This window comes from Talpa europaea (genome assembly GCF_964194135.1).
Source record: "Talpa europaea genome assembly, chromosome: 7".
In the NCBI taxonomy this organism is placed as follows: Eukaryota; Metazoa; Chordata; class Mammalia; order Eulipotyphla; family Talpidae; genus Talpa; species Talpa europaea.
The window spans coordinates 22,262,641-22,274,780 of NC_140074.1; the positions used below are offsets into that span (position 1 = coordinate 22,262,641).

Sequence of the window (12,140 nt, forward strand, 5' to 3'; positions counted from 1 at the left end):
GCTGGCGTCCGGGGAACGAACCGGCGCCGCAGAGGCTGCGGGCAGCCTCGCAGCCCAGCGCTCAACCACTACACCACCAGGGGAGGCCCTCGGGAATTTTTTACAGTCCTCTGAAGTTTTAAACAGATAGAAGGTGACTTGATTGGACACAATGTGAACTCTACCTTGGCTAGGAGCATAAATCTCAGTTTACTTTTTTGTCATTAGTGTGGTTGCTTGAATTTTTCCTCATGTGTACAATGTCAACCAGGTGTTTGGGCCTGGGCTATATACAGAATTTCAGATTTCCTGTCCTTGACTCTCTCCTTTCTAGAATTCCTTCCTTACTTTCTACCACTCTGTGTTTCCCTCAAACACGATCCCTCTGGCTCTTCAGTCAAAAAAGATGAAAGACTTTCTAGTCACATTAGCACAGAATGGAGCTGCCTTCAGGCTGGAAGCTTTGAAAGACAAAATGGAAACTTACAGAGAGGTTCACCCAGTACCGTTCCTTACTACAGTCTCTGGGTTCTGCTTCAAAACCAGTTAATCTTTGTTGCTCTCTAGGGCTTAAAGGTATTTTTTGTAGTATATTTTGTAATATATTTTATACAGAGTTTATGTGCAATTGTGTTAGCCTCAGCTTTAGTGGGGTTGAGGAGTTGAAAGAGTAGAGGAAGAGACAGACTCTGTGTGTGTGACTGGACTCCTGAAGGGCTGGTCTGTCACGACAAGGCAAGGGAGAAAGTATTAATAAAAACCAACAAGCAGGCAGATGTTACAATAACAGTGCAGTCAGAAAAAGGCCTGAGGAGCATGGCTGGGCTTAGGAAAAAGGTAGTACTTTGGAGGTCTTGACTGAGCAGGGAGTGAGTAGAAACATTTTATGGGTGGGTGGAGCATGGGGGGGGTGGTGAGGAAGGCAAGTCTGCGTCTCTAGACAACACTTTCCTAGAATGAGAAGGGGTGGAGAGAGAAGACGGAGAGCGGGCTCCTGTGAGCTTGTGTTGTATTCATCCTTTAAGGGTAGGCATGATTGGAGCATGTTGAAATACTGACAGGAGGAAGAGGTTAAGTCACAGAACAGAAGATGGTCTTTAGACAAAGTTCCTGAGAAGGAGGAGTATAGGAGGATAGGGCCGGGGTAAAGAGATTGAATTTGGGTAAGAGCAGGAACTCTTCTGAAATGGATTCCACTTAGTGTGATTAATTGGGCCACTAACAAGTTCTGAAGTTTGTATAGATAACATTAAAAATAGGGGTAAAGTATGTCATGGACCCTTTATCAGGGTGAAAATCTCCTTTTTTTCCCTGCTTCCAGGCTCACGACCCCAGTTATGTTTTGTTATTTCTTCTTCGCTGTTGTCAGGGGCTTCTTGTCAAACACCTTTCTTTGGCTTTGCCTAATGATGGGAAGTCAAGCTGTTATGACTTCCCCAGCAGGGCCACTTTAACCTTTACTTAACTCTGAGTTTAACTCTTGGCCTTCCATATTATTTAATTTTTATAGCTACTTACCTAAAAGAAACTTAACATCTTTGCCCATTATTTTCCTTGATTCATAGTCACAATGGGCATAGGGACTAGGAAATATACCACAGGAAGAGAGGGATGTGTTCTTAAAAAAAAAAAATAAAGCTACTCACTTTGAGCAATTTCTGCAAGGAGAAAAATAAAGCTTTTTCTTCTACATGAACTTAGAGTCTTTAAGATTATGAGAGAGATTGGGCACACATAGTTATGTTGTGTTTGACAGGTATCAGTGAATGTTCTTTTTTTTGTTTTAAAGATTTATTTATTTATTTATACAAGCACTGGGTACAGTCAGAAGCGCAGGAGGGCGAGAGAATTCACCAGAGCCAGAGCGGGGAACAGAACAGGCAGACTGATGAAGTACACTGATGAGGGGAGCAGCAGGCGTGGCAGGAGAGGTCTGCGTGCCATGTGGGACCTCGCCAGAGGCCGGGGATCCAACCGACGCTGCAGAGGCTGCGGGCAGCTTCGCAGCCCAGCGTTCAACCGCTGTGCCACCAGGGGAGGCCCTTCAGTGAATGTTCTTAACGTGAAAACATGAGGAAACACATAAATTCTTATTAATTTCACTCTTAAGCACAGGAAATATGGGGGATGGATCAAGGAATCAAACTTAAAATTTAAAACTTTCCTTTCTTCAAAAGTGGATCATCCTCCCCACCCCCAAGATCGTTTGCCTCAAGTTATAGCAGATCGTTAAATTCAACCATAGATGTACTTACCCGAAGAAACTTGCATTTTGTACTGGAGAAGGAGATTCAGCTAACAAAATTGCCCCCTAAGCACAGTTGAGCAAGGATTTTGCTGCATCAACTTTTGTCTTTGACTATCAACTTCAGGATAGTCCATGCCCTAGTAAGTTGGGTTGTGGCCATTTATCTGTTCTTTTCCTGCAGAAACACAGGAGATAGAGGCAATAAATGTCCTTTAGCTGTTGGACAGTTGGCAGCCCTTGAAGGAAGGTTCTTAAGCATCTGTGGGAGACACTGGTTCCCTCAGTAGTTGTAACTACAGAAGGGGATGCCTTGGCCTGTGTGCAGGGCCTGTGTGCAGAGCATGGCGGGCCCATGACTGGAAAGCACTGCTGGTGGCTCCAGGCTTAGGAGGGCTCCATGGGGTGGCTTGGGCCTTCAGCTTTGCCCCTCCTCATTTGCCTGGGTTTATCCTGATGCTTCTTCATGGAAGTGAAGAGGGCTGAATGGGGTAGTCATCAGTGAATGTGGGTATATGTGAGGTATAGATGGTGTTTGGCTGCCCCAAGCCTCGCTCCATCCTTTTTGCCAGTGAAAAGAACTCACAGTCTCTTGGGTGCACTTCTCCCAGAATGCATTTATTTTCTGACAAAAGTCACTTTTCGGTTAACTGGTTTTCAGACAGGACTTTCTAGGCATTTCCCTTTCTGTCTGTAGCACACGGCCTTCTGCTCCTAGTTCCTTGCTGCAATCAGTATTCAACAGACACGGTGTGAGGCCCTTGTGCACTAAGAAGAGCAGAAGTGTGGTGCTGCCCCTTTCTTCTGTAGCCTGTTCCCTCCATAAGACCCGATTTCCACAGCTAGCTTTGCGAGGCCACAGGTCACTCAGCTTCCTTTCTGTTGGCAACATGCGGTGCCTGGGAAGGAGCCAGGCTGAAGGCCCTGGAGCTGCTGCTGGGAGTTATTTTTAAATCTATCCAGAGGGTGTTATTGGGGGTTCAACTGAAGCATCTCCCATTTCCCCCTTAGCGCCCTAGAGAGATGACTTCTCCTGCTTCCTAACTCCCTCCTCCCATCCCACCACGCATTTTCAGGGCCTGCTTTGGGCTTATTGACAACCATGTGCATAATTCATGCAAGACAGGTTACAGTGGAGCATGTTACCCTTGCTAGTCAAGCATGGCCCAGTAATGCTGCTCCAGATTTCGGCCGGGAAGTGGGTTTTATTGGTGTGTGGACCTGATGTTTTCCTGTCCGGAAACCTTCCCTTCCTCTTGGTGAGGCTGTTTTGGCACGCACCATCAGGGAAAAGCTACCTTCCCCTTGTCCAGTTGGATAAATGGGTTCCAGGCAAAAACAGGCTGTTGCGCAAAGCGGCAGTCCTTGGGGGGAAATGTTTGCTTTGAGCAGTGGGAAGCTGAGACTCCCCTCGTGGTGGGCCATGCAAGCCCCAGCTCAGCTCCGATGTTGCATGGGTGATTCCTGGCAATCGTGCAGTTAGCATCTTGGCCTTTTTATAACTGGGGGATGATGCTTGGGGAAGGGAGTGCTTCCTGCCTCACAAAAGCTAGCATGCGTTTTTCTCTCTTCCTTTAATATCTGATGCCAGATAGCACAGAAATGAAAGACTCATTGTCTCCATTTATTGCATTACTCTGTCCTTCTGGGTTTTCTGTAAGGTCAAGTAGAGAAAGGAGATAGCATTAGTAGGAGAAGCTATTGTGAGCACAGAGGAGATGGTGGTGATGCCTGGAAAGTAGAAGTGAGTTCCATAGTGAAGGAGTTGAGGGGAAGGGAGGTGGGGAGAGTGGACACAGCAGAGACACTGTCTCAGGGGTCTTGTGTGGTTGGAGTGGAAAGTGAAGGGGGAACAGGAAGAGGATGAGGTTGAGTTTAAGGCAGTGCCAAGTCCAGGAAAGCTTATATTCCACAATATAATAGAAAGTTGGACTTAATCCGAGCATTTTAAGCTGGGGAATGAAATAATCCAGTTTTCACTCTAAAGAGTTTATCCTGGCCACACTGTGGGAATTGAGTACAAATGGCAGGAATGAAGCAGGAAAGAAAAGCCAATGAGGTGGAGGGTTGCCTTTGTGAGTGTGTGGAGCTGTGAGGGGTGGATCCAGGATGGCATCCAGGTGTCCATCTCAGGTGAGAAGGGAATGGTGGCACCTTTCTTAAAAGTGGTAAAGAGGAGGGAGAGCATCTGAGGGCTAGAGCAGAAGATGATTTCTCAGCAAACATTTGTAGAACCCTTGAATGAAAACCATGAGTCTTATTCTGAGCCAAGGGCCCCCAATGACATGTGCATATTTTCCTGACAGGAGGGATTTTGTACCTCACAAAGTGTTACCTGTGAAGACCTATCAGCCAGACAAGTTCATCCCAAGAGAAGAGAATATGGATCTTCTCACAACATACAAACAAGATTACAACCCCTACCCTTTGTGTCGCATGGAACCCATCAAACCTCGGGACAGTAAATATCCACATGGTGACAAGATGGAGTGTCTGCCTACTTACAAAGGTGGGAGAGTGCTTGAGGGGCAGGGCAGGCTGCTCTGTACACAGGACAGGAAATGTGCTGCATGGACGTCCTCTCTGTGCAGCTGGCCTGGGCAAACCACTGTCTGTGGGTCAAAGCTGGCCTGCCGCCTGTTTTGGTGTAGCTAGAGATCTAAGCATGGTTTTAAAATTATTAAGTGATTCAGAAAATGTCAAAAGAAGACTATTTTAGGACTTGTGGAAATGTTATGAAATTTGAAGTTCAGTGCAATTTAGTATGAGCATTCATTATGCATTATCTATGACTGTTTTTTGTGCTACAGAAGCAATGTTTTTTTTTTTTTTTAAAGATTTATTTATTTATGCATGGAAGAACTGGGGTGTAGGCCAGAGGTGCCAGGGGGTGAGAGGATTCACCAGAGCCAGAGTGGGGACCAGAACATGCAGATCTACTGAGATACACTGCTGAGGGGAGCAGCAGGTGAGACAGGAGATGTCTGCTGTGCCATATGCGGGTTAGCTGCCTGGCTGGGGATTGAACTTGGCCGTCTTGTTGATTACACTGAGACTTAACCCCTAGGCCACCAGGGAGACCCACTATAGAAGAGATGTTGAGGAGTTAAGACAGGATGTATGGCCTTTAATTCTTAAGGCATTTAATGTCTGGCCTTTACTAGAAAATACTTGCCAATGTTTCTCTTAGCTTGCTGTTTGGATCCCACATTGGGGGAAGTATTTCAACCGTAAGCTAAGTTAGGTTCTACCAGTGGCTGAATGAGTGATTGATTCATCCATTTAAAAAGTCATCAAAACCTACATAAATACAGAAATATGGAGGAATCATAATTATAGGGATGAATAAATTTTGAGTGAACACATTTATATAAACAGCACCCCAATCAAGAAACAGAGCATTGAAACTACCATCCAGTTTTAAATGATTGTGCTAACTTTTATTTATTTTTGATTTTTTTATTTTTTAAAGATTTATTTATTTATATAAGCACTGGGTATAGTCAGAAGCCTGGGAGGGTGAGAGAATTCACCAGAGCCAGAGTGGGGAACAGAACAGGCAGACTGATGAAGTACACTGCTGAGGGGAGCAGCGGGCGGCCGGAGAGGTCTGCGCACCATGTGGGACCCTCTCTGGCAGCCGGGGATCGAACCGGTGCTGCAGAGGCTGCGGGCAGCTTCCCAGCCCAGCACTCAACCACTGCACCACCAGGGGAGGCCCTGTGCTAACTTTTAATATGATAAATTAGTTTGACCAGTTTTGAAGTTCATAGAAATGGGATTCATTTATTCTGAATTGAGAATTTATTGCATATCAGCCATTGTATTAGGAATGGTGAAGGGACCTTAATGACTTGCCCTTGACTCGATAGACTTGTAGGAGAAACAAGATATGGAATCATATGTGTGGAGGCATATATGCGAGTAACGTTAGGTAGCACTCACCTACTCTGTGGAACATAAGCCTGAGACCATGGGAATGGAGTCAGGTCAGTAATCAATAGTTTCTGCTTGTGAGGCACATGATTGCCCTAGAATTATATGCTAAAAGATTTGGATCTCTTGTGGATCTCTTAATGACTGTGGTGATAGTTGCTTTTACTTAGTCAAGCTAAGTACTTACATGAGGTGAAGTGGGAAGGCTGAGGGAATGTCATTAAGCTCCCTTCATAGTTCCTAATACCATGCTTGATATGCAGTAAATGCTCAGTATATCCTGAAGCCCTGCCAGGAGTTCTAGATCTATTATTCTGGATGACTCCATCTGTAGCTGAACTTCTCTTCTTCTAGGAACTGGAACTTAGACCAGGCTTTTGTGGGTCTGGAGCAACCTGGACTCTTTTTTACCTGCTTATGTTTAGTGTGATTCTCTGCCATTCTCCCATAGCCAGCCACATTCCAGATGTTGCCATAGTCTGAAATGGTTCCACCTTCATGGAACCCAACATTTGGTCCTTCCAGTTTGCTTTCTTATTTATTTCTGCCATCACAGTCTGCCATCACAGATGCTTCCACTTCCCTTTTCATGATCAGCCCCTCCTATGTCTGTTCTCCACGCAGCCCATCCCATGTTATATCACTGCAACTTTTGATTCCCATTTGCTTTTGTCCTTTTGTTGCTTCCTCTGAGCAAAACCCTATTCCTGTCTTCTCCATGACCACATCTGAGCGTATTTCCAATCTTGTCATCTCATACAGTTTCCACAGAAAGGAATCAGGGAGATCTTTTAAAAATGGCACTCTAAGTGGAACTCTTCTTGCTAGAAACTCCTCAAATTATTATTTTGGTTTTTAGGTAAAACCTCACACCTTTGCCAATTCCTCTCATGCTTGGCATCCTTTGTCCTCTTCCCTGAACTCCTGTGTTCCAGCCACAAGTCCATCATCTTTCAGTTTATTCCCTTCATATCTTTTCTGACCCACAACATTCCTGTTTATAAAGCTCCCCACCCTCATCCCCCATTCCCTCTGTTTAACACTTATCCTTAAGTGAGAGTCAGCCTTAGGGACCTCTTCTGACTTCTTTCCTCTATGCCAGACAAGACATTCCCTGTTAGATGCTCTGAGTGCCTTCCACTCCTTCATTTTCTAACTCATTGCACAACTTTTCTTTTACTTAACATATTTCTCCTTGGCCAGATTGTAAACTCTGATATGTCAGGAGCCTGACTCTTGACAAGGCAAACATGTCAGTAGGTACTTTACAAAGGCATCAGCGCAGCCAGGCGCATGGCGGGGTAGGTAGCACTCTCGACTTCACAGGCGTCATTCTTCTCCCTTTTCTTTCATCTAGTGCTTGTGGTAAGATAAGATACGGTGCACCACAAACACTGGGCAGTCAGGAAGGAGGGAGAGAGTCTTTACTTCTGATGGGGGAGGGGGTAGGTTCTCTCTAGTGTACAGTAAGCTGTAAATGCTCCTTTCCTCCCCACCTTCTTATGGGCCCCTGGATTTATACATCCACATGTATTTGCTTTTCAGAGCATCTCCCTTCTCAGTTCAGTTACCCCCACCCCTTAGGTAAAGAAAGAGGCCTGGGAGTGAGAAAAGCTCCTTGCTTGCCTTATGAGTTGGCAAGGATGGAGGAGCACAATGAGGTCATTAAAGAAAAGCACTCCCTACTCTTTCTGGCAAAATACTGACCCCTCCAAATAAGCACACAATCCAATACTTATGTTTTAATCTTTACCACCTCAAGCTCTTCATAATGTCTTCCCCTCTCCAAACAGTGACATCTTAAATTGTCCTCTGCAAACCAGAGAATAGTTGCATGGCTAAAAATGAAGCACTGTGGACTTTTTCCTGCTGATAATATTAAATTGAGAATACCCTATTTTCTTCTTCTTCATTAAAAAAATAACCTCTGGAACCCTTAACTTCTTATTCAGAGTTAGTGAACAATACTAGTAAAATATCAATGGGATTTCTCAGAACCAGATAGTCTTAGACTGGGGATGGGGAGATATTTTAGCTGTATACATGCTTGCGGTTGAGTTCATATTTTCCCTCTGAAATTCTGATTTAAAACCAAACAAGTCTATCTGTGGCCAAAGGAAACATAGTTGTAGTTAGAAGTCACCCATAGGTACCATTTTGCCATCAATTTGTCTTCATAGTTTTTTTGGAACAAAAGTTAACCATATTCTATGAATTTATGTGGTTTATTTGTTCCATTACTACCTCATGATATAATGGTTTCCAAAAATGGGCCTGGAATACCCAATGTTATATAGTCACGGTATTTAGCACAAGGATGGCATAACAAAAGTGTGCTTTGTGAAAGGAATAAATGAATGGGTCGTTCCATTGTTTATGAAGGCTCCAGGTGATGCTGTTTAGCATTAGATTTATAAAACCCCCAACCAGCTTAATAGCCTGTTGTTGCTTCATTTGAGCAACACCCTGGCAAAGGTAGCAGAAGTGTGAAGCTTGTAGAAGATACATGGCATTTACTCTTCTGCTGGGTTAGTCCTGTGCAACTTTATGCATTTGTGAGGTACCACACCCTAGCCTTAGCTCTTGGTGTGGCACCCCTTTGAATACTTGTGGATATTTGCTGCAGTGTAAGTTTTTTTTCCATGGTACCCTTCCTACTTTTATTGCCATACATTGATCCTCCTTCCAAAGTGGGGGCAAAGGGAAGGGAAGGGGAGAAATTAAAGAGCAAGGTCACTTAAATATATATATTTCAGTGGGTGTTACCAATGTCTATATGCTCTGCTTACTATGGTTCCACAGAAAAAAATATACAAGTTTTTCCCTTTCTATTCTTTTAGCCAGCACCTTTACTATGATCCAGAAAACCACCAGTAAAACATGCTCCAGCAGCATTTGGTTGTAATTTTGACATTTTCAAAACACGGTGCAATTGGAAAGATTGAGAGTGTAATTACTTGATGTTCAGCTTTAGGTTTAGCTAAATTTTATTTTTTTTAAGACATTATTGAATGAATCCCTTTTGAAGAGATTCTTGCCAATTACCCACATGACACCCTGGCCCTGAAGGGTTTTTACTGATGAATTTTCAGACATGTGAATAAGTTAGTCCTGTGGAATTCTGAGGTTTTCAGGGTCCTGTGGAGGTTTTTTTGTAATATATGCCGGGTGGAGGAAGTTAGGAGGTTGGATAATAATGTGGTTTCAACGTATTGTTGGGTATCAGAAATCACAGGAGGCAACTTTCAGCCTAGGAAGCTGTTTTCTTAACACTTCATCCATCACAGAAGAGGACCAGAGAAGCCCTGTACTACCCACCCCCAAACACCTTGAGGCAGTGTGTAGGCATCCACAGGTAGATGCCCCAATTCAGTGAGGCCTGAAGTCTGGGGAGTGGGGGGGGAACATGTGGTTTATATTCAGCAAGGTGGTTCCCTCTAAGACCCTGTAATGCTTTCAAGATGCTGATAGAGCCATTAATGGCTCTTGGGAAAAGATTAGATTTTTCAATTAAAATGAAGCCAATTTAAAATGAGTAGTTTGTAGTATTATTAGCCTAAAATAAACTTATGAGTGTGCCTAGGGGTGGTGATGTCAGGACATCCAGAGTGGCAGAGAGGAGCTTGGGAAATACCCTCCCCAAAAGCAACAATACTGGACAAAACAGTAAAAATCAATTATTTCACAGTTCTAGAAATCAAATGCACACAACAAATTGAGAAGCATTTATTCAAGTAAAACTACTAAACCTTGGTTATGAACAGTGAGAGTCTGTGCTGTCTTATCTTGGGACTGCTTCCATCACCTTCTTCCCTGCCCCCGATCTGTCTAGGTGGTATCTCTCCCTGGCCAGGTTAGGTTTTTAAAACCAGCAGCTCTGCTACCAGTGGGGGCTGACTTGATTTGAAATAGTGTGTATCTAGGGGTTTCAGTAAAAAAAAAACAAACAAAACCTATGATCTCCATGGCAAAAAAATAAGGGGAAACAAATTCTGTAGTTTGTCTGAGATTGCAGTATTAGGGCAAGCAAAATACCAGTAGACCAGCCAGAAATTTAATAAGGCGATTCAGAAAATATGCCAGACACAGTGGGTCTGGATAAGCTCATTGGTACTAGTGGTGGTTTATGCAGAAGACTGTGCATATGGGCATATGTGCGTATGGGCAAAGCAATGTAGAGGTTCAAGAGAGATCAGGGATAGGGTCTAGATATCTAGTTGTCTTCCTCAGGTGAATACAACACCTAATGCATGTGCAGAGGAGACATGGAAAAGCCCAGAAGATAAGAAAAGCCTGATCTTTGATTATGTTCCCCAATATACACACAGACTCATTAACAAAAGGCAAAAAGCTTTCTGGTTTATGGTGCTTATGCATAGTTTATGATTGATCATTGCTTGTTACTAAACTGTGCTTCCACAGGTGACTCTTAGGAATTTAGACTTAAATATAAAAACAATTGAAAGAGAAAACAGCAAAAATATCAGTGCCACACTCTGGGCGTGCACTATAGACTTCATGCATATCTAAACTGTTGAGTTTTTAATAAAAATGTATGAGGCTTGAACAGAAATAGGGAGGTGTTATCCATGAATAGGAAAAAAATAGTTAATAGAAACTATTTTTGAAGGGACCCAGATGTTAGACTCAGCAGACAAATATTTCAAAGGAGTTATAAAATGTCCAAAGAACATCAGAAAGCTATGTTTAAAGAAATAAAGGAAAGCATGACAATTTCCCACTAACTAGACTACTGATAAAGGAAAATTTTAAAGAATTGAATGAAAACTTTATATACTCAAAAGGACAATAGCCAAAAAAAAAAAAAAAACAACATATTAGTAGAGATAGTCAATCATAGATTTGTGGTGGCAGAAGATCAGTGAAATGGAGATAATCAACAAAGATTATCCACCCTAAAGAATAGGAAAAATGAAAATAAAAAAAGGACAGAAAATCAAGAGATCATTAAAAAGAGATAGAGATATCATTAAAAAGAAGGGGAAGAAAAAAATGACACCAAATTTCATGAAAAATATTAACCTGTGTATCCAGCAAATACAATTCAAATAGGTTAAATGCAAAGAGATCCACCTTATACAATAACCAAACTATTGAAAGCAGTGTCAAATATTTGGAAAAGAAGGAAAAGAGAGAACATTACATCAGGAAAATGATAATGTCTTCATCAAACAGCAAAGGACTGAAGGTAGTGGGATGGCATATTCAAATTACTGAAAGGAGAAAACTTGCTAACTAAGCATTCTATAACTAGTAAAAGATTATGCTTTGGAAATGATAAAAGACATTCCCAGATAAACAAAGATGAAAAATGTGTAGCGACCTGAACTACCCTTATATGAATTCTAAAGGAAGTCCGACAGGAGGAAAAGAAATAATTTACAATGGTAAAACAAATCCACGCAAAGAAATAAAAAGCAATTCATTTTCTATATTCTGGTGTTGGAATGATTTATAAATATCCATTAAGTTCATCTCATCTAATTTGTCATTTAAGGCCTTTGTTTCCTTGGTGCTTGCCTAGCTGGATGATCTACTGATTACTATAAGAGGGGCATGAAAGTTCCCTACTGTTACTGTGTGTGGTCACTATCTCTCTTTAGGTCTGTTAATATTTGTGTTATGTATTTTGGTGCTGCTCTGTTGGGTGCATATACATTGATAATTGTTTTGTTTTCCTTTCCTTTTGTATTGCTCCCTTTGTCAGTATATAAGGTCCAGCTTTGTCTTTTGCTATCTTTCATAGCTGAAGGTCTCTTTTACCTGATACAAACAGATGCTCTTGCCATTTAAAGTTTTTGAATTGGCTAGGAGTATCCATTTATATCCCTTCACTTTTAAGTCTGTGTTTGTCTTTATAGCTTAAGTGAGTCGCTTGTAAGCAGTGTATATTGGGCAAAATCACATAATTGATGGACATGGAGAAAGCACTTGATAAGTTCTGATACATATAGAGGTT

General features: G+C 42.4%; 1 protein-coding gene across 1 annotated transcript in view; it reads left to right on the plus strand.

Annotated features, from left to right (window-relative positions):
* SAXO1 (stabilizer of axonemal microtubules 1) overlaps positions 1-12,140 on the plus strand; it is a 110,139-nt gene that overhangs the window by 93,196 nt on the left and 4,803 nt on the right. The window contains exon 3 of the mRNA XM_084238292.1: positions 4,531-4,733. Within this exon, the coding sequence (XP_084094418.1) occupies positions 4,531-4,733 (203 nt within the window). The remainder of the gene's footprint in view (positions 1-4,530; positions 4,734-12,140) is intronic.